The sequence below is a fragment of the Rhineura floridana genome, chromosome 4, assembly GCF_030035675.1.
Source record: "Rhineura floridana isolate rRhiFlo1 chromosome 4, rRhiFlo1.hap2, whole genome shotgun sequence".
In the NCBI taxonomy this organism is placed as follows: Eukaryota; Metazoa; Chordata; class Lepidosauria; order Squamata; family Rhineuridae; genus Rhineura; species Rhineura floridana.
This window is the reverse complement of record NC_084483.1, coordinates 181,636,785-181,660,316: the sequence shown is the minus strand read 5'-3', so window position 1 is coordinate 181,660,316 and position 23,532 is coordinate 181,636,785. Positions and strand designations below refer to the sequence as shown.

At 40.0% G+C, this 23,532-nt stretch overlaps 2 protein-coding genes across 2 annotated transcripts in view; one reads left to right on the top strand and one right to left on the bottom strand.

Moving 5' to 3' along the window:
• The window catches only part of PREPL (prolyl endopeptidase like), a 67,814-nt gene extending 50,975 nt beyond the window's left edge, over positions 1–16,839 (top strand). The window contains exons 11-15 of the mRNA XM_061625414.1: positions 7,173–7,389; positions 9,500–9,649; positions 10,966–11,098; positions 15,702–15,784; positions 16,576–16,839. Of these exons, the coding sequence (XP_061481398.1) occupies positions 7,173–7,389; positions 9,500–9,649; positions 10,966–11,098; positions 15,702–15,784; positions 16,576–16,632 (640 nt within the window). The 3' untranslated portion in view covers positions 16,633–16,839. The remainder of the gene's footprint in view (positions 1–7,172; positions 7,390–9,499; positions 9,650–10,965; positions 11,099–15,701; positions 15,785–16,575) is intronic.
• Positions 16,840–17,886: 1,047 nt separating this feature from the next.
• The window catches only part of SLC3A1 (solute carrier family 3 member 1), a 44,013-nt gene continuing 38,367 nt past the window's right edge, over positions 17,887–23,532 (bottom strand). The window contains exons 9-10 of the mRNA XM_061625415.1: positions 20,134–20,250; positions 17,887–18,395 (exon numbers count right to left, since the gene is read on the bottom strand). Coding sequence (XP_061481399.1) covers positions 17,955–18,395; positions 20,134–20,250 — 558 coding nt within the window. The 3' untranslated portion in view covers positions 17,887–17,954. The remainder of the gene's footprint in view (positions 18,396–20,133; positions 20,251–23,532) is intronic.

Genomic DNA, 23,532 nt, shown 5'->3' with positions numbered 1-23,532 from the left:
AGCAAGAGCAATTAGGAGCTACAACGCAAGTTCTGAGCGACTGATATCAATGAGATTAAATGGGAAACCTATCAACATAACCATCATCCAAGTCTATGCTCCAATGGCAAACGCAGAAGAGGAGGAATTGGAGAGATTTTACGCAGAAGTACAGGAAGAAATTGATCACACACCAAAACAAGATGGGCTGATAATCATGGGGGATTGGAATGCAAAAGTAGGGAACAGAGAAGAATTAGGAATTGTGGAGAAATGGGGCCTAGGAGACAGAAACGAAGCAGGAGAAAAACTTATTGAATTCTGTGAAGCCAATGATTTGTTTCTGGCGAACACATCTTTTGAGCAACCGAAAAGACGACTATGCACGTGGACATCACCAAATGGTCAATATAGAAATCAAATTGATTATATAATTGGTAGCAGAAGATGGAGAAGTTCCATACTTTATGCAAAAACAAGACCAAGAGCAGACTGTGGTACAGACCATGAACTGGTCGTATCGAACATCAGAGTAAAGCTAAAGAAGATCAACAAAACAATCATAACTCCAAAATACAATTTAAATAACATCCCAGAAGCATATAAAGATCAAATAAGGAACAGGTTTGAGGCTTTAAACTTAGTTGACAGAGAACCAGAAGAACTATGGAATGAAGTCAGAGTCGTTATCAGAGAAGAATGCAAAAAGACAATACCTCTAGTTAAAAAGAAAGACCCCAATGGATGACTGAAGAAACTCTTCAAATGGTTAAAGAGAGAAGGAAAGCAAAAGGAGATAGAAACACAGTCAGAACCCTAAATGCAACAATACAGCGACTAGTACGTAGGGACAAAGAGAACTGTTACAATAGTTACTGTATAGAAATAGAAGAGGACAACAAAAAGGGTAGAACAAGAGCCCTGTTCCAAAAGATTAGAGAAATGAAAGGGAAATTTAAACCAATAGTAGGTATGTTGGATAATCAACTGACCGAGATGAAATAAAAGGAAGATGGAAGCAATACACTGAAGAACTCTATAAAAGAGATGCCAGGATGACAGATTCATTCACGGAGGAACCATATAATGGAGAACCAGAAATTTTAGAGTGCGAGGTGAAAGCTGCTCTTAAAATACTTGGAAGAAACAAATCACCAGGAACAGGTGGCATACCAATAGAGTTGCTACAAGCTACTGAGACTGAATCAGTCCAAAGTTTAACTAAAATCTGTCAAGAAATATGGAAAACTAAACAATGGCCCACAGACTGGAAGCGTTCCATATACATCCCAATTCCAAAGAAAGGGTATCCCAGGGAATGCAGTAATTATCGAACTATTGCCTTAATATCCCATGCAAGTAAAGTAATGGTCAAGATTCTACAACAAAGGCTCTTGCCATATATGGAGCGAGAAATGCCCGACGTCCAAGCTGGATTTAGAAAGGGAAATGGCACCAGAGATCATATCGCAAACATACGTTGGATAATGGAATGGACCAAGGAACTTAAGAAGAAAATCACCCTGTGCTTTATAGATTACAGCAAAGCCTTTGACTGTGTAGATCATGAAAAACTATGGAATGCTTTAAAAGAAATGGGGGTGCCACAGCATCTGATTGTCCTGATGCGCAACCTATACTCTGCACAAGAGGCTACAGTAAGGACAGAATATGGAGAAAACGATTGGTTCCCCATCGGAAAGGGTGTGACACAGGTGTATTTTATCACCCTATTTATTTAATCTGTACGCAGAACATATCATACAGAAAGCAGGATTGGACCAAGAAGAAGGAGGTGTGAAAATTGGAGGGAGAAATATCAATAATTTAAGATATGCAGACGATACCATACTACTAGCAGAAACCAGTAATAATTTGAAACGAATGCTGATGAAAGTTAAAGAGGAAAGCACAAAAGGAGGACTACAGCTGAATGTCAAAAAGACTAAAGTAATGACAACAGAAGATTTATGCAACTTTACCGTTGACAATGAGGACATTGAACTTGTCAAGGATTATCAATACCTTGGCACAATCATTAACCAAAATGGAGACAACAGTCAAGAAATCAGAAGAAGGCTAGGACTGGGGAGGGCAGCTGTGAGAGAACTAGAAAAGGTCCTCAAATGTAAAGATGTATCACTGAACACTAAAGTCAGGATCATTCAGACCATGGTATTTCCGATCTCTCTGTATGGATGTGAAAGTTGGACAGTGAAAAAAGCTGATAAGAGAAAAATCAACACATTTGAAATGTGGTGTTGGAGAAGAGCTTTGCGGATACCGTGGACTGTAAAATAGACAAATAATAGGGTGTTAGAACAAATTAAACCAGAACTATCCCTAGAAGCTAAAATGATGAAACTGAGGTTATCATACTTTGGACACATAATGAGAAGACATGATTCACTAGAAAGGATAATAATGCTTGGAAAAACAGAAGGAAGTAGAAAAAGAGGAAGGCCAAACAAGAGATGGATTGATTCCATAAAGGAAGCCACAGACCTGAACTTACAAGATCTGAACAGGGTGGTTCATGGCAGATGCTCTTGGAGGTCACTGATTTATAGGGTCGCCATAAGTCGTAGTCGACTTGGAGGCACATAACACAACAACATGCATTCTTAGGATCATGGCCTTGTTCTCCATGGTTTCAATAGCAGAAAAAGTATAAATAATTGGAAACTTTATTCTGTGCCAGCCTTATTAAAAGAAATTGAATATGTGCAAGAGCCAAAAAAAATTCAAGTGCTATATAGAAGTGGACATAGAAAGCTGCCTATACTGAGTCAGACCATTGGTCCATCTAGCTCAGTATTGTCTGTACTGACTGGCAGCAGCTCTCCAGGGTTTCAGGCAAGGCTCTCTCCCACCCCCACCTGGAGAAGCCAGTGATTGAACCTAGGACCTTCTGCATGAGAGGCAGATGCTTTACCACTGACCTATGGCCCTTCGCCGAGTAAGCCATACTTTTCCTTTCTCCACTTTTGCCATAATGTGGGACTAATGGGTCTCACTAAGTGTGATCTGTGAGTCCAAACAACTCCTTGACCTCACAGATCTCACATTCCATGCATATTATAGCAGAAGTGCAGTCATTCACACATCTCTACCTTCTCTCCTTCCGTATAATGTTTAAACAGGCTTTTAATCAGCTTAAGTTTACGTTTATATCCAAATACTGAACCTGCTGTAGGTTGTGGGTCTTATCTGTAAATTTAGGAATGCTGTTTGTATTGTTTTGAATGTGAGTAACTTTATACCTCTTTTCTAATTAGCAGAGCTAACTCAGGTATTGGAAAATCTGTCTTAAAATACAATCGTTTAGGCCAAAAATATAATTGCAGTAAAATGATATTTTGCTTTCAGAACAATTATGAGAATTTCGCACCGCAGCAAATTCAGTTTTTGGATAATGGAGTCTGCTTGAGGTATACGAAAAACATCTTGGGCATGTTCTATTAACAATGCAATCACAAAGCTCATGCATGGAGGATCCCAGCAGGCATAAGTAATTTTCACTGGGCAGAGAGGGAGGACTGGGTGGAAACATGAAAGGCACACAAACACCTTCCATTTCCTGAATGTCCAATCTGCTTGCAAGCATTCCTGTGTATATGCCTAGGATAGGGAATTAGAATCCTCTAAGTAGTGAAGTTGTGCCCATGATCCAAGTGGATTACTTTGGGTGATTCTTAGCTAATCCATAGAGCAGACCCATTGAAATCAATGGATTTATTCTGAGTATGATTAATGTTGGTTGTCACCCTGTTGATATCATGGAGAAACCAATTCATGTGGTGAGAAGAGGATGTGTTTCAAATCTAAACATCTGAGAGCCCAAGTGTATAAGGTCAAATTGCTTGAATTAACTCTATAGTGCAGGAATGTGACAACCAGCACCCAGCCACTTTAGGTCTGGTTCCTGGTCGCCTGGGGAAAGGAGATCCGGCTAATACAGAAGGTATCCATCTGCTCAGCCCACTCTTCACGTTTGAGATTCTCACTGCCTCCAGACAGGGAATTAAATAGTTTAAGAAGGCCTTCCCTTATCAAACAGCTTCCAAATTTCTCTGGGGTCTCTGAAACCTCTTGAGGTAGTACTGTATTATAGCTTTAGATGTGAGAGGTGAAAATAAAGAGAGACCACACCAGATTTACGAAAAAGAGTTTACTAAAACAGAAAGAAAAATATGAGACTTCAGGAAAGATATGCAATACAGAAAAAAAATTACAGGAAATCCCTATATTCCTCTTTGGAGCAAAATAACAAAATAAATTCAACTAAAATGCCAGCCACGTCCCTGAACTAAATCAGTCCCTCAGCTCAGCAGGCTCTCAGGAGAATCTTACTCTCAAGTAGCAAACTTTCCTCTTGGTTTTGCTTATGTTCCAGGCTTGCCACACTTTTCCTTATCACACTGAGATCCACCTTAGTCTAAAGGCTTTGTTATCTCAGGAGTTCCACCTTGAACTAAAATATTCCAGGATAGCTACTCCTTGATAAAGACTCTCCCTATCAATCATATGCCCCAACCCAGTAGGTCACAGGAAGTCATGAATGCCCCAGACTGGGATGTGATTTCCACACACATGCAGTAGCGATCACCCTACCTTGATAGTTGTGTCACCACATCATGTGATTAGACAGACCATGTGATCTGGTCAGGTTAACTCTATAAACCCCAATGAATAAACATGTAAAAACATGCATGCCCATATTATACACAGCACATCATAAAAAGTCATATTAACAGTCCAGGACAGCAGCGTCAAATTCCTTCATAAGAGTCACCAAACTTTTTGGACCAGCAGGCACATTTTGAATTTTAGTGCTGTGGATGCCAGTCACAAAATGGCTGCTTGGGGCCATGGCATAACACAACATGTCTGCCAGGGGGAACATGGCATAACACAAAATTAGAGATAGTACAGTCATTGCTGTGTCCCACTCCCCTGGACAACCTCATGCTTGCCATGGGAAGTCACTTATGCCCTGTCCAATAGCAACAGGAAGTATTCCCCAGTACCAGGAAAAATATACAAGGTGGCCATACCACACTCACTCTCGCACACACAGACCACAGACATACATGCATCTCTCTCACACACACATGCACACACACATTCTCATTCATACACTTCAGATATACCCAGATACACGTCTCTTCCTCTGTCACACAGCCCACACATACAAACATATCACACATACCTCCCCACACACATACACACACCATATACATCTCCTTCACACATGAAAGCCGCACATACATACATACGTCTCCCTCCCCCTCTCTGTCACACACACACAGACCACTCATACATCTCTCCCTCTCTCTGTGTGTCTCTCTGCCCAAATGCATCTTTCTCAATCACACAGACACAGAGCATACTCAAGCACCTCCACATGCTTCAGAAAAGCCCCTCCACAGGTGAATGAAATGCATGTGAATTTTTTTTTAATCCCCCCCCCCAAAAAAAAAAATCCCAAAAACTACATGAGGGCACAGGTACCGCATACAGCTGAACACAAAACAGGTGAACACAAGATTGTCTCCACTGACAAGGTGAAACAATAATCTCAAAGTGTAGGTGATATTGTAAACCAATTTTAGGAGCTACTCCATCACATCTATTGGCATAGGTCCTTTATCACAGCAAAGATCCCTTTGGCAAAAGCACAAAAAAATGAACAATAAACAAATTTAATCGAGAAAATATGGACAAACTGAGTATGGTTTCCTAGCTATCTGAAGGAACACCACCTCCTCTGTGCTCCTTGTGCATTAAGAACCTCCAAGGGGGGCTTATTTCAAATTTTCCCACCACTGGAGATATGGTGGGAGACTATAAGACTCAGGACCTTCTTGGTACTGGAGTTCCCATGGAAGAATTCTCCAACCATTCAGTTCTACCTGCCCATCTTTCTTGTCTTATTTAGAAAATTAGCAGGTCTGTTTTTGGAGGATATTTAGCTTGTGAAAAGTATAACCTTAGAGCCAGAGACAGCACTGTTTCATGGAGTAATGAAGTTGGCTATATCTTAAATATTATTAATAGTCTTTTATGCGTTCTAATTGTTAAAGTATTGTACTCTATATTGCTTTGGGAATTTGCCTGAGAAGTGTTATAGAAAATGAAGTGAATAAATAAATAACTTCTCTTCAAAATGCTAACTGTAATAGGCTGTATATCCAGCTGAGCTCTTCTGTGAATGGAAGTTCTTCCATTTGTAGAAGAGGCTTTAATCCAGCAGAGGCTTTTATGAATGAAATGGGGAGTGACAGAAGTCTCTCCTCCTTTACAGAGGACAGACCTCTGTCTGAAGGGCTGTCCATTCTAAGTCCAGCTTAATGATAAAAGGACCATAAGAAGGGAGAACTGCTCATCAACAGTTAGATCCTAGACAACACTGAGCAGGCACACAGGTCACCTGGTCTCTGGTGAGATTAATTGTATTTCTATGTAAATTTTAGTAATTAATTCTAAATTAGCATGAAATGGAAATGGACTGCCTTCAAGTTGATTCCGACTTATGGCCACCCTATGAATAGGGTTTTTATGGGAAGCGGTATTCAGAGGTGGTTTACCATTGCCTTCCTCTGAGGCTGAGAGGCAGTGAGCTTCATGGCTGTGTGGGAATTTGAACCCTGGTCTCCCAGGTCGTAGTCCAACATTCTAACCACTAAACCACACTGGATCTCTCTAAGTTAGCCTACATACGTAAAAATTCAGCATATGCAAATTAGTGCCCTATTTTGTCCTTTCTTTGGTAATACATTTCTTCTTTTCAATGATGTGTAAGTAGCCCCCTTAAACTGATTTCCCCCTCAAAGCCCTCTGCCTCACCTCTCATTTTGTTCCAGGAGTTCCCCCAGCCCTCTGGAACAGATTTTCAGGGGATTGAATGGAAAGAAGGAACCTGCAAAACTTGCCTTGTTCCCTTCGGTATGCAAAGGTTGAGCGTGCCCACATAACTGTGCTCACAGATCTTTAGATCTGGCCTATTATAATTTCTTTAACCATAAATATTTCACAAAAATCCATGAAAGCTTTAACCAGGCATTTCTACATCAAAGCACATGTGTCAGCCATTTATGAAATAGGAGGTCTCGCAGAAATATTAAGAAAGTATTATTGTGCTTTAAGAGATGTATAACATTTCTCAGAGGTTTTGTTGTTTTATTTGTCAGAGGTGGCGGAGAATTAGGTCTGTCATGGCATAAAGATGGCTGTACAACAAAGAAGCACAATGGTATTCAAGACCTCCAGGCCTGCATAAAGTTGTTGCATGAACTGGGATATTCTCAGCCAACTCATACAGCACTGATGAGCATGAGTGCTGGAGGAGTTCTTGCAGGAGCTCTCTACAATAACAATCCTCAACTTATTAGAGCTATGGTTTTACAGGTAACAGTATTACTCTTCCATTTCATTCTACTCCAGTACTCAAGACAGTCCTTCCCCCCCCCCCGATCATTTTGGAAGAGATCTCTCTCAGGATTTGAGATACCTTTTGTGAAAATGTATTTAGCTGCCAGTCTACAATCAAGAATTAATTTTAAGTACAGCAGCAGAGACCAGCAATGCTAGTCTCAAAGCAAAATCAGGCCAAACTGCCAATATCCATCACGCTGAGTATGTGAGGCTAGACTGCTTTGCTAAGGCTGTCTTTTATCCAATCACTAAAGCAAACTAAAACCCACTTTGCCTGGGTCTCAGCTACAATTGGCTTTGACTCAGCCATGCTCTACATTCTTCACTCACCAGGCAGAAAGGTGGATTGTAAAATTTATTTTATTATTACATTTATATCCCACCTTTCCTCCAGTAACTGTGTGAGGTAGGCTAAGAGACGGTGACTGGCCCAGAGTCACCCAGTGAGCATAGTGGCTGAATCAGGATTTGAACCCTATACACTGACTTTTCCATGAAGAAAAATGGTCACCCAATGGATTTGAATTGCCACTTTCACCCATGGTTCCATTCTCCAGCTTCAGGAGTCTGCATTGTGCTGCACCTGCTGAGGTCCATGCCCCAGTAGAGGAGGGGCACTGCTAATCCCCTGAACCTTTTCTTCAGAAAATGGAGTACAAATGAGGAGAACAAAAAGGGAAACAAACTTTGTCAATAGAAAGGCAAGGACAATAAGGGGTGCAAAGCAAACAAAAAGACTTTGAAGAATACATAGCTAAAAACATTGACCAACAATAAAACAAAAACCCTTTCAATATTTCAGAAGAAGGAGACAAGATAGGGAAGGCGGTTGGACCTTTGGATCATAAGGAAGTCAAAGGTGGGCTAAAGGAGTTTGCAGAGAAATGGAATGAATTCTTTGCATCTATGTTTATAGCTAACAATGTAAGGCAGTTCCCTGTTCATAAACTAACTTTCTCAGGAAAAGAATCTGAGGAACTGAGGCAAATAATGGTGACAAGAGATAAAGTTCTAGGCCTTATTGACAAATTTAAAAATGGTCCAGATGGCATCCATTCAAGAGTTGTTAAAAGAACTCAAAGTAAAATTGCTGACCTAACAAAAATATGCAAGTTGTCCCTAAGATCAGCCTCCATATCTGAAGACTGGAAAGTTGCCAATGTAACATCAATTTTAAGAAGGGATTCAGAGAGGTTCTGGGAAAATACAGTCAAGTTAGCTTCAAATCTATTTTGGGAAATAATGGGAATAGAATTACCAAGCATATAGAAGAGCAGATCTTACTGAAGAACAGCATGGCTTCTGCAAGGGTAAGTCCTGTCTTAGGGAGGATCCAGTTGACACGGTGTACTTAGACTTTCAAAATGTTTTAGATAAAGTGCCTCATCAAAAACTCCTGAGTAAGCATAGGAGTCACAGAATCAGATGAGAAGTCCTCTTATAGATCAGTAGCTGCTTAAAGAACAGGAAGCAGAGAGTAGAAATCAATTGACAGTTCTCCCAATGAAGGAATGTAGAAAGTGGAGTCCCCCAAGGATTGCTACTGGGATTGTGCCTTTTTACTTGTTCATTAATGATCTAGAGTTAAAACAAAAAGGGATTCCAAGGATCTCTCCATACTGGGTGAACGGCCATTAAAATGGCAAATGAAATTCTCGTAAGCAAGTGCAAGGTAATGCACATGGTGGCAAAAACATCCTAATTTCACATACATACTTATGAGGTCTGAATTCTCAGTGACTGACCAGGAAAAATGAAAAAATAGTTAACAAATGGATTCCCCTAGTTGGATGAAGGCAGATATAGTTAAATATTTCTGTGGGAGAGGAATCAGAGATGGGTTTGCACTGTATATAGTTAAAGGGTATATGATATCATAAGAGCAATTAACTGCTGAAAAAGATTTTTCCTCAGTTGTCTTAACCATTAATACAGATGAAGATTCAAACTTCTTCCAAAAATTTAATGGTAAGACTTGGTTAGGTATACTGGGCAATGCCAGTAAGGTTACATCTGATATCTGCTTTTTATTTTATGTATTTAGTTAACTGAAGTTGTGAACAAATGTTCATTTTATTCATAGGCCCCATTCCTGGATGTTTTAAATACAATGTTGGACCCTCATCTTCCCCTAACTATTGAAGAACAAGAAGAATGGGGAAATCCTTTGGTTGATGTGATTTGCAAGGAGTATATTAATAGCTACTGTCCCTACCAGAATATTAGGCCACAGGTATTGGCTCATTTTAGACAAGTACATTTTATACAACTAAAATACTGAATATTAAGAGCAGTTTTTACTGTTCAAACAATTTTTAAGAAACGTCGTGATCCAGCCAAATTAAGAACTTTCAGTGGGAGAGTGCTAAGTAGGTCTGAGAGTGCTAATCAGCTGTTTAGGCTACAGTTCTGTGCACACTTACCTGGAAGTAAGCTCTGTCTATCACAATGGGACTTCTTAGTAAACATGGCTAGACGTGCCCTGTACCTCTGCATTAATATCTGTCAGCTATTGGTTGCACTGAATCCTATACTGGTTATATATAAAAATTACTTAAACATCTTAAAACAGACTCATCTTTCAAAATGGGAATTGTTTTAAAAACAGTTCGATACATCAGCCTCACATCTTGCACGTTAAGTCAGGATAAAAAGTAAAAGCACCAAGCTAGACAACATGTTAAAAGTGATTACACATTTAATTTATCTGGATGTTTTTTTGTTTTAGTTAAAGCAGCTTGCAAGGGGGAAAGAGCCAATAGCAGCTTCCTTCCAACAGCAGATAACTGCCCCTTCCTGAAGCTGGTTTCATCTGGTCACAGCACAGTGAAAAAGGTTTTTTAAAACTTCCCATATGCCATCATCTTGATTTTGAAGTAAGGCAGGATATAAATGTAATAAATAAATGCAACCCACCAGCCACATATTGTGGCTTACTAATGTTTGACAGAAATCCCATTTTCTATTTCTGCAGATGGGCAGCAAAACCAGGAGATTCATTGAAGGTAGGCTGCCATACATGTCTGGTGGGCTGCCTTTCTTGGTCAATCACAAGTTATATGCAGGCTCAAGTAGAAGAGCAAGTCACAGGCAAGCTCAAACTATCCGGGTCCATTTACAAGGTATTGAGATATGGAAATGTTACTGCCTAGGACATGGTCTAAGAAAAACAAAATTAAGAATGATGGTGAAAAGGATAAAACAACCCTTAACATAGCATATCCTTCAATTGTGTTGAGGGAGAGGAGGCACAATGAGCTGGCAAGATTTTCTTTGAGCTTCTTTCCTGTCTCAGTCATGTTTACAGAGGAGCATTAAGCAAGTGCAACTCTTTTTACTAAGTCACAGATAAAATCTTTCCATAATTGTCAAGTATAGCTAAGGCATGAGTGGTTTCTTCATCCATATAATTAAATCTGTGTAACACTCCCCTCCTGCTGTCATTGCAGAGCAACTTCCATCAGGTTAAAAATTAATGGCTGCACAGATTGGCATCAGTAACTCCATCCTGCTAACTCAGACATTTCCTCCCCTCTCTCTCTGCTCTAGAATTATCCTTCTGTTTTCATCACAGCCTCTGAAAATGATCAACGCATACCTCTGGCTGGGTTATTAAGATACATCAGTAAACTTAGAAAAGCTGTACAAGATCATGCCCAAGCCAACAGCACAGATGAGAAAGGTAACATTAGAAATCCATGATTAGCTACATCATCATATGAGAAATAGCTGCAATATAAGGACTATCGCCCAATCCAACAGGAAGCCACATATTTGCAAATGTGTACTGCAGGTGAATTTTTGCCCAAGCTGAAAAGTCGAGCCTAGGAGGAGGAGGTGTACATACACAACCCTATGTAAGAGCTCTGCAATTGCATCAACCTCTTCCAGGGGCAGGAGGGAGGGGGCTGGATTCAGTATTCAGCTTCCTCCTGCCACCTTCCAAAACAGATTATTAGAACTACTGAAAAACCCAATTCAGATCAGATTCTGGTTTCACATCCTGGTTTCAAGGAAACCCTTAAACCACAATTTCCCTGTTGAGACATCATGGGAAACTGTAGCTTAAGAAGTCAGGATATCTTCATTGAAGCCTGGTACGCATGGAAAGGAAGGAGCATGTAAGCACATCATTCCCTAGTTTGATAAGACATGGTTTATTGGATTGAGATTGTGATGTCCAAACCAATCCAACTTGGACTTCACACAGTTATCTTTTGTTTCTTAAAATGGGCTTTTCAGTATGTTTCTTCCCTGTTGGTCAGGGGATGTGTATACAGGTCTGACATAAACTAGTTACATAACATTGGTTATATATTAAATTCAGTGCACAGAAGTTTGGTTATAATGCAGTGTCTACAACGTCCAGAAATTTATTTGCATGCATGTTGTTGTTATATGCCTTCAAGTCGATTACAACTTATGGCGACCCTATGAATCAGCGACCTCCAATAGCATCTGTTATTTGGTCTTCCTATTTTTCTACTGTTTTTCCCAGCATTATTGTCTTTTCCAGTGAATCCTGTCTTCTCATTATGTGTCCAAAGTATGATAACCTCAGTTTCATCATTTTAGCTTCTAGTGATAGTTCTGATTTAATTTGTTCTAACACCCAATTATTTGTCTTTTTCACAGTCCATGGTATGTGCAAATGTCTCCTGCAACGCCATATTTCAAATGAGTTTATTTTTCTCCTATCCGCTTTTTTCACTGTCCAACTTTCACATCCATACATAGAGATCGGAAATACCATGGTCTGAATGATCCTGACTTAAGTGTTCAGTGATACATCTTTACATTTGAGGACCTTTTCTAGTTCTCTCACAGCTGCCCTCCCCAGTCCTAGCCTTCTTCTAATTTCTTGACTGTTGTTTCCATTTTGGTTAATGACTGTGCCAAGGTATTGATAATCCTTGACAAGTTCAATGTCCTCATTGTCAACTTTAAAGTTACATAAATCTTCTGTTGTCATTACTTTAGTCTTCTTGATGTTCAGCTGTAGTCCCGCTTTTGTGCTTTCCTCTTTAACTTTCATCAGCATTCATTTCAAATCATTACTGGTGTCTGCTAGTGGTATGGTATCATCTGCATATCTTAAATTATTGATATTTCTCCCTCCAGTTTTCACACCTCCTTCATCTTGGTCCAATCCCACTTTCCATGTGATATGTTCTGCATACAGATTAAACAAATAGGGTGATAAAATACACCTGTGTCTCACACGATTTCCAATGGGGAACCAATCGGTTTCTCCATATTCTGTCCTTACCGTAGCCTCTTGTCCAAAGTATAGGTTGCTCATCAGAACAATCAGATGCTGTGGCACCCCCATTTCTTTTAAAGCATTCCATAGGTTTTCATTATCTACACAGTCAAAGACTGTGCTGTAATCTATAAAGCTCAGGGTGATTTTCTCCAGAAATTCCTTGGTCCATTCCATTATCCAATGTATGTTTGCGATATGATCTCTGGTGCCTCTTCCCTTTCTAAATCCAGCTTGGACATCTGGCATTTCTCGGTGCATATATGGTAAGAGCCTTTGTTGTATAATCTTGAGCATTACTTTACATATTTGTTGGCAAATTTTTGTCAAAATTTGGACAGGTTCAGTCTCAGTAGCTTGTAGCAAGTCTATTGGTATGTCATCTGTTCCTAATGATTTGCATGCATAGAGAGGATTATTAGGCAAGTGGGAAAGAGCTAATGCCAAATGCTTTAACCTTAAATAATTTTGATGGCATTTAGGTGGTATTTCAGCGTTAAGGAAAAACCCATTTAATCTGTCAAGCTGTTTGTAAAAGATTAATTTAAAATACCTTGCATTGTAATGGTAAATAGTGTAGAGCTGCTGTGATTCAGCAGTTAAGAGCTTAACCTGAAAACTTCCATTCAGATAATTATAGTGTTATTTCATCATAGGCTCCTTTGGGAGGGTGGGATATAAATTTAATTAAACAAATAAAACATAATTAAGAAATCCATAAATTGATTCCTGACTTCAAAATAGTCATCGAGCATCTTTATGAAATAGCATGCATATGTATATATTGCCATATGTATAAATTTTGTGTGGCAAAAAGTATTTCCAAAGCATTCACGCAACTAGGAAAACAAGCAGTGTGTTGCGTTTAATGAACTGGAAACACGTTTTGCCACAGAATAATTTACTTGGGCCTCATACTTCAGTCTATCTGAAGGAGCGCCTCCAGCATCAGCAGCGATCCTGCCCAACAAGATCAGCCTCAAAAGGCCTTCTCTCTATCCCACCAGTTAAAACAGCTAGACTGGTGAGGACTAGGGAGAGGGCTTTTTCAATTGTGGCCCCCACTTTGTGAAATTCCCTCCCAAATGATCTCCGCCATGCCCCTTCTATGATGAGCTTCCGCCGGGCCTTGAAAACCTGGCTCTTCAGGCAGCCTTTTGGGGTGGGCTAGGTTTTATTATTGTTGTTGAGGTTTTTAATGTTTTAATGTATTTGTATGTTTTTATTTTGTACGTCGCCCAGAGTGGCTGGACAACCAGCCAGATGGGCAACTAATAAATTTAATAAATAAATAAATAATACATCAGACAACTTAAGAAAGTCTTCTTGGCAACTGCTTGACTGTCCCCTTTTTGCTTTATGGTCAGTTTCCTGCCACCCTCTTCCTTTTTTGCTCTTGCTGCTGCTTGCAATCACGTTACAAAGCAACTGTTAAGACACATGTTTATTGGGAACCTGAGTGTGTGAATCTGCCACCCACGTATCCCATCAAACATGCCTCCTTAAGAGGGGTGTGTGTCTTTTGCTAGGGATAAACTAATCACTTTGCCCTGAAATGTGCCTAAATAGTGTACGTTTAACCCAAAAAATGCAGGTCCAAACCAGACTAAAACAAAGCTGTCTTTTATTGAGAGAAAAGAGAAGAATAGCATTACAAAATTACTGGGTGCGTGGCAGCAGTACTCATTAATATCCCAACCCATCCATAACTTTAAACTAAAGAAATAAAAGATCCCTATTGCTATAAAGAATGACAGGTAGCAGAGATAATCTGTCCTAGGCCCAGGAGTGGGCAGTGGAATACAGCTGAAGTGATGTGAAGGAGCTCTGGCCACAAAGCAGGAAGGAACCTCTTTGTCTCAAGGTTTGCACCAAGACACAGACTCCCTTCCTGTTCTGTGGCCTGCAGTCCTGCGCCACGTTCCTTGAGAGCATAGTTCTACATGTTGGAGCTCAGATCGCCCCCTTAGGTCTCAAAACCTGCTCTTAAATACCCTTTCCCTCTTACAAATCAACATGAAAAGGAGGGGTCTGGGTATGAGGTGATTTCATGTTGTGTATGTATTTCTTGCTGACACTTAGGAAAATTAGTTCAGCTTTCTAATGCTGTCTTTGAACAATGGGGCTGTTCTGCTAAACTTGAGGGAAGCCTGCCAAGGAAAAAGATAACATTTACTTCTGTTTCTCCTTGTTCTTTTAGTTGCCAACAGAATGTTCTTACTTCTGTCCTGTTTCACAGTACTTCAGGAAGGCACAACGAGTCAGAAAACGGGGTGTGGGGTAGGAATTGCAGTCCAGAATACTCCAGGGCCGCTACCCCTTCGACTCCAACTGAACCAAAGTGGGGTTTAGCCTGAGTACTCGTAACACAACTGAAGGGTGAAAAGGCTCAAAGCTTCAGTTCCTCATCAGTAAACTGGAAATAATGATGGCTGGATCTCAGTCACAGTCATGGTGGTTGGAGGGATAGGTTGTAAAGGCTAGTGCTCAGTAGAGATTACACTGAAAAACTGGAGTTTCTGTTGTGTGACTATCTACCATCACCAGAGATGGTGATGTTAGATGCGAACAAGATAACAGTAGAGGCACCTTAAGAGGAGCCACTTACATCAGACCTGCACAACCTTTGACCATCAAATAGCATGTAGCCCACCAGCCAAGTATAAGGCCTACCAGGGGCTTGATAAATCTCCGTGTTCCTGCTGATTGCACAAATGGGGGTAGTAGTGGTGATGTAAGGGCATTCTTGTGACTTAAAATGTACAGTGTGGAAGAGTCATCATGATAGTTGTCAGTGGCAAAACCTGAAGCCATCTGGATCACATTTTTGGCTTAACAAATGACTAAAATGAGTTTCCATTATGAAAATGGGTTAGAACAAATAGGTACAGAATACCAGCAAAATATTTCATCCATATCTGTCATTAAGTTTAAAGTGTTGTGGCAAAATACTGAATTAGAATAACATAGCTTCTGTCACACTATATCCTCATCCTCTGTTGCTCTTTTATATTTGTTTCAGGACTTCAGATGCCTAATATTATCTTAGATGTTCAGCCAGGAGGCAGCCATTGTGCTCCATCTTGGGAAGATTCTTTAAATCAGGTATCCTCGCTATGCTCTACGATTACATAGAATGAGGCAACTACTTCAGGCAGCTAATGTTAATTGGCAAGGGAGGCTTTCCACTTTACCTACCCAATACAGGTAGTAGCAGTGGCAGTATTCACATAAGATTCTTCCTACGCATTTATCAGGACCATATGCATACAAATGTATACATATAGTTTTGCAAATTATTTGCTATTTATTTAATTTGTACCTCTTCAGGGGGAAAAAGCTCTCTAGAGCAGCTTGCATACAACCAATTAAAACAAAATAGTTACGAATTTCAAGGTACAAAAAATGGCATGCAAAAAATAGTTCATTGTTGCTTTTTTTGCAATACAGTTGAATTCAGCTTTGCCTACTTAACAAAGAATGTGTGCACACGAGCAAGTCGCTCTCTTCATCCACTGGCTATGGTGGGAAGGAAGGAAAGCAATTTTGAAAGCATTTTTGTAACACCAGCTTCAGTATTGCTGCTGCTGTTCTAGTCACAAGCTGTGTTATACCTGACAGTAATGCTCAGTTCACAGGAAGCTTTTCTGATCTCAGTGAAAAGCCCATTATAGCAGCTGCCATTTTCTAAAGAGAATTGAGCAGGAAGAACTCTGATTACTGTTCAGACTGCAGGAGAACCCACATTATTATCCCCAATGTTACAGGAGCACGAATTGCACTGGAAGAGGACCAGCAAGAGAGCTGAAAAGAGGAGGATGTACCTCTCTGTAATGTGCAAAATGCTACAAAAGGTCTGTTGTTTTTTCACAACTAAATGTTTTTTATTGTTCTAGGTTGCAACACAACTAGCATTTCTGTACAAGCAGCTTGGACTTGACAAGCAGGAATAACTGAGCAAAACTGGAATGTTCTTCCCGATTCTAAAAATCAGAGGAAATCATTTTGATTGAATTGGAAACAATTTAAAATTACTTATGTGTGGAATTATTTTAGAAGTGGCTGAAGTATTCTGGAGTAATTTATCACTAATTTTTAAGAAAACTGATGAAATTACAAACTGAAAAGTTGTATACCTCCATCCTGTTTTTACCTAAATAAAATCTTTGTTTGCTTGTTTATTTGAATTATTTTTATCCCACATTTCTCAAGGTAGCTCCCAATATAAAACAGCAATTGCAAATCATAAAAACCAAAAATAAAATAATTGAAACCAGCAGTTGAAGTATCAAAGAGGCCAAATTAGGAGAAAGCTGAGTGGAATTGTTTTCACCACCTGCCAAAAAGCAGTGAAGGGGCCAAGCCCATCTCCCTAGGCCAGCTATTCCACAGTTTCAGTACCATAACTGAGAAGGCCCTCTTCCTTGTGCCCATTGGCAATATCTCAAACAGCAAGGAAATAGGAAGGCCTCTTCTGGAAAAGAGTTCCCAGAAAGGTTCATACAGGACTAGATAGGTCTGAAGGTACCTCCTCACTGGGCCATGTATGCTGTGAGTAAGCCTCAGTGAACTCAATGGGACTTCTGAGCAGATATGGATAGGATTGTGCTGCTAGGAATTTAAATGTCAAATCCAGCACCGTGAATCGAATCCAGAAAAAAATCGGAAATCAGTGCAGTTGTTGAAAGATTGGAGTGATATATTCTGTTCTTCTGATCCCTATCGGAATTCTGGCAGTTGAAGTTTCCAGATTGTCTTCAAGGGCAGACTGATGTAGAGCTTGTTACGGAATGGCTCAATCATTACAGATGCATTCCTTTTGATTATGCTGGAAGATAATCTCCAAATTTTACATTTATCTCAGTCATCATGAGGCAAGAGATGACGTTTGGGGCACATATTTATTTATTTATTTGATTTATATCCTGCCCTGCCTCGCAGTAGGAGCCCAGGGCAGCATATACATAGAATTATAGAAATTTAGAGTTGGAAGGGACCTGGAACCCATTTTAGTCCAGCCCCTACTTAGTGGAGGAAATCGTGTCTGATAGATATTGCATGTAAGTGGGAACAGCCATGCCCCCAAATGACTGCGGCTATCACCTGCTACAGTTACATAAGCAGGAGTGTGCTAGACATTACTCTACAGAATTCCTAGGTAACAATTCCTCTCACTGTACATACATTCAAATGAGATCAAACCCTGGCAAGCTCACCTCTCCCCTTTTGTAAAGAAATTACAACTCATGGATTTGGAATAAACAATCATTACCACTTAGCAATACATATAGAGTAAATTGAAGGCATTAGAATAGCATGCCTTTTCTGCAACAAAACACTTCTCTTTGAAAGTTTCCATCTTGTGGACTGGTGTGCTTGTCCTGTATTCCAGTATGAGTCCTTCACCCTTTTCAGTTTTGATAGTTTTGGTATTTACAACTTTACCACTGTTGCCAAAGTTGGTGCTTAGCCTTACAGTAGCGTCTGAGGGAAGATCAGGAACTGAAGCCTGCAGATCTGTTGTGGTGGCCAGTCCAAAATTTAGGACCATCATGAACACTTGATCTAACCCATCCAGTTCTCTGACATACACAAAGACGTTGCTGTCATTCCAAACATAACACATCCATCCCCTAAGAATAGGAAGCTCATTGGTATGAAGAGAACTGAGATCTCGATACAAGTTCAGTGTAGAATTTGGTTGCCCCTGTTGAACCTATAATGGAATTATTGCATCCTTTAGTCATTTCTTAGATGCTGAAAACATAGTAATTCTTAGTCTGTGACCTGCTTGTGATTTCTGCTGCTCCAACTCTACCACCCTCAGTCAGCCACTGGTCTCCTACCCTATGAAATGCCATCCCCCTATGCACAGAACATCCTCCCTGAACATGGTGCCACCTTTTCCTGCCTTCAGATCTCTCCTGAAAATCCACATTTTCTGCATGGGTTTATCCTCTTAATCTTCACCCCAAATTCTAACCAATGGCACTTGTCCACATTCTTCCCTCTGTATCTTTGTCAGTCTGCCCCACTGCTCTGTTTCCCCATTATCTATATTAAATTGAAACCTAAGGAGCATATGTTACCTCTAACTTTAAAAGATCATGTATGTTTTTGCCTCTGTGCAGCTCTATGAAAGCCCCAACAATCAGGTGATTGTCAGCTCTTGCAAACTGCTGTGCACAGGGCTTTGCAAGTACCACTGGTCAGCAGCTCCTGCAAATCCTCTCTGGACCAGCTGTATCTTTACCTGTCCCAAACCTGATCATATCTGATGTCAGGTATAGAGCAGTTGGGTTGAGTTGGCCAAAACAACCTCATGCCAAATGGGGAGGCTGGTAGGCCTAATTAGCCCATGGGCCGGAGGTTCCCTGAAGTACATTGATGGTCTGATGGTAATAATATGGCAGAACTATCTGCTTTGTTTTGCCCACTATCCTCCACTGGTTGTCTGCTACTTCAGCCACAAGATATTTCAACCTTTTGTTCTTAGTTTTCAATAGACTTTTGTCAGTCATCTGGTTCCAGTGATACTTAGAAATATTTATTGTTTTTGCCATCTAACAACAAAAGTGTCTGTTGATTAATCAAAGGAGCCCATGCACAATTTTAATAGGTAAGGTTGCAAGTTATTTATTAGTATTTTTATTCTGGTCCCAAATGGGCCCTCAACTCATGTTAAAAGCACACTTGCGTCTTTTTTTAGGCTGTTTAGTATGTTACTATAACATGGAGGAGAAAAGAAGGAAAATATGTTCTTATGTCAATGAGTGGTTGCTTTATTTTAAATTGTAAGTTATCTTACACTCCTAATATAGCGAACAGGTGCCTATATTAAGGTACTGGCAATATGCACATGTTACAATTAATCAACTTACAGGGCAATCTTATACATGCCTACTTGAATGTAAGCCCCATTTAGTTCAATGGGGCTTATTTCCAGGTAAATAGGTATAGGATTGCAGCATAACAATGTCATCCTGACCATAGTTACTCACAAGTAAGTCCCACTGAGTTCAAGAAAACCAATAGTGCAACACTATGTCTACTCATAAGTAAGTCCAATTGAATTGACTGGGGCTTACTCCCAGGTAAGTGGAGTTTTGGATTGCAGCTTTACTTAGTATGTTTAGTCCTCAGTAAGGGGAATACATAGATTCACACAGATTTTCCATACATTTTGCTGCATGCTTAATAGCCAATTTAGGAAACTCTCAAGTCCCTCTCATCAACTCTGTGAATGTCAGAAGAGGGCCACTACTATGGGAATCAGTTTGAGTTATACGTGTACTTCTGTGCATATGAGGGGCTCAATCTAAATTGGAGCTGGATTGTCCCATTAAGCTTTTAAGTATCTTGCTAACACCTCCAAATAATAATTACCCTGCTAAAGAAAATAATTTGTAATTTATTTGAATTAGAGAGAAAACCACTTAAGCCATCATACTTACTTTCACATTTATATTTGGATACTCAGGATTTACAGATATCCAGGTTGAGTTACCCTCACTAAAGCCAGCATGAAGACTATCATCCCATTGCATGGGTGACTTTTCTGGAAAAGTTGCCTAAAAAAACAGAAGGCACTATTCACTGCTAAATCATTGATGTTGCAAAAATGCTTACCTGTAAAACTTGAAAACAGGATAATAAAATTCTGGAAGACAGGGGTTGGGGTCAAATATCACAAACCTGGACTGATGTGGAGGAAAGAGAAACTTTGCCAGGATGTGTGTAAAGATGGGTTAATGCAGGGCATCTCTTGCTAATATTTCTAATTGTAGTAGTATCTTATTGTTTTAACTTCTGATTCTACTTTTGTGTTAGTTCAGTATTAACTACTTTATTTCTGCAGCTTTTAGGACAGAGCTGGGAAACTTGAGGTTCTCCAGATGTTCTTGGACTCCACCTCTCATCAGCCCCAGCCAACATGCCATATCTCAGCTGAATTAGCATGGACCGAGTGCCTGGAGGAGTAGTTCCTATAGCTGTGTTACATCTGCAGGCTTACCCTCCTATTATGACTTAGCTGATTAAATACAGTAACATCTTTTATAATTGATTGACAGAAGGAAATGTATGTATCTATGTTTTTTTACATATAAAATTATTTCACCCACTATTGTTAAAATTTCTATTGTATTAGTCTGTAATTTAATTTATAATTACTTTCATGCAGAATAACTGAAATAATGAACAGCCCACGTATGAGTTGTATAACATTCTTCACTTGGAGGCATTCACCATTAGCGGTTAATGTTCTTAATTATATTTTTTGCCCTTTGTAGCGTATACTCATCATGAAAGCCACTGAAGAAGACTAATTGTCGAAACGTGTTTGGCTATGCTATACATTTTGCAATTAATTACATATGGGCATTGATTTATGTGTATTGGCCACTGTTTACAAGTTGTCCTTTAGCTTCACATTGATATTGTCTTGATTATATCATATATTTTGTATTTCATTGTGTATGGGCACTGGTTTTATTATTTTGCTGGCCATCTTTATTATTATATGAGAATACTTATAGGGATTTTATATTGACTGTTTACATACATATTAAATTTTTGATATCATTTTATAATTATGTATTTTATGTTTGTACCTTAACTTTGTTAGAAGCAAGTAAGAACAGCGTAAGTACCAGGAAGAAAATTAATAGCACTGGGAAAGTCAAGACCGTTTGACCATCAAGACAGGGTGAAGCATCAGCTAGCACTAAGGTACTCCATTAAACCAAAAAAAAGGAATGGAAGCACATTGCTCCACTGCAAACCATCTATGGCTCCATGGGGGAGCCCATCTCATACTTGGGGAACCAGTGTCACATAGCATACTGGAAAGAAAAGACTTTGTAAGCAGTGGTGGTACACACAGGGTGCATCACTCTGTCATGGAACAGAAATTATGAGAAGGCGGCTCAGAGAAAGGCTCTTTTGGTAATGGCTCCTCTTACGTGGAACTTCCTGCCTACTAAGATACCTGTGGCTCCACCTCTTTATAATTTTAGGTGGCTGGTTTAAAACAACTTTTTCAGCAGACATTTGGAGGACAGACCTGATAAGACAAATGAATTGGTTGCTATTAGCAAATTGCAATTTAGTGAATTGTGTTGTGTATTTTACAAATTGTGTTTTTATGAATGTTATGAATTTTTTTAATCTTATCTGACTTTGTTGTAAACCGCCCTGTGACTTGCGTAAAGTGCAGTATATAAATCATTCTGAATAAAATAAATTTAAACAAGCAGGCTCATTCTCATATCCACATATGCCACCAGCTGGTAGTAATGGCTGAGTTGGGAAGTACAGAACACCTTTGTGTGGTGCAGCTGCCCAACAGTTCTCAAAGAATGACACAACTAATGGGATCATCAGTCCATGCAAGCACTGGTGTACAAAGACTCCTGTGCACTCACAATAGATAGGCACACTGGGACTGATGGGTGTTACACTCTAAAACATCTAGAAGTTACCAGTCTGCTTTAAGTCATAAAGCTTCTCTAGTCTTCCATTCCATTGGAGCAGCAAAGTCACTTAAGTCACCACTTCTAGGGAACAGTGTGCAACCTTGCATCGGTAGCAATCTCAGTTAGGGGTCGGGATTGCAGTTCGAGATTGATAAGGAGATAGTCAGGAAATACCTAGTTAACCTAAAGGAGTTCAAATCTCCAGGGCCTGATGAACTGGATCCCAGAGTATTGAAGGAACTTGCGGATATACTCTCGGAACCTCTTGCCGTCATCTTTGAGAAATCATGGAGAACAGGAGAGGTGCCGGAGGATTGGAGATGGGCAAACGTCATCCCACTCTTTAAAAAGGGTAAAAAAGAAGATCCGGGGAATTACAGGCCGGTCAGTCTGACTTCAATACCAGGAAAGATATTAGAACGGATAATAAAAGAGTCCATTGGCAACTATCTAGATGACAATGCTGTGATTAGTAGGAGCCAGCATGGGTTTGTCAAGAAAAAATCCTGTCAAACTAATCTCATCTCTTTTTTTTGATCGGGTCACTAGCCTAGTAGATGGTGGAAATGCTGTAGATGTCATCTATCTAGATTTCAGCAAAGCATTTGACAAAGTCCCCCACGACCTTTTGATTACCAAACTCGTTAAATGCGGACTACATGGAAATACTGTCAGGTGGATTCACAACTGGTTGGAAAACCGTACTCAAAGAGTGGTCATCGGTGGCTCTGCTTCAGACTGGAAGGAGGTTTCGAGTGGAGTGCCACAGGGTTCTGTCCTGGGGCCGATACTCTTCAACATTTTTATCAATGACTTAGATGATGGGGTGGAGGGAAGCCTTATGAAGTTTGCGGATGATACGAAACTGGGAGGGATAGCTAACACAATGGAAGACAGGAATAAAATCCAAAGGGACCTGGATAGACTAGAAATTTGGGCTGAAATTAATAAAATGACATTCAATAAAGACAAATGCAGGATTCTGCATTTAGGCCACAAAAACAAAATGCACGGGTACAGGATGGGAAATACCCGGCTTAGCAGTAGTGCGTGTGAGAAGGACCTTGGAATTGTAGTGGATTGCAAGTTGAACATGACCCAGCAGTGTGATGCTGTGGCAAAAAAGGCAAACGCGGTTTTGGGCTGCATAAACAGAGCTATAGTTTCCAGGTCGAGGGAAGTAATAGTCCCACTATATTCTGCATTAGTCAGGCCTCATCTGGAATACTGCGTTCAGTTCTGGGCGCCTCATTTTAAGAAAGATATAGACAAGTTGGAGTGGGTTCAGAGGAGAGCGACGAGGATGATAGCCGGTATGGAGAACAAGTCTTATGAGGAAAGGTTGAAGGAACTTGGCATGTTCAGTCTGGTGAAGAG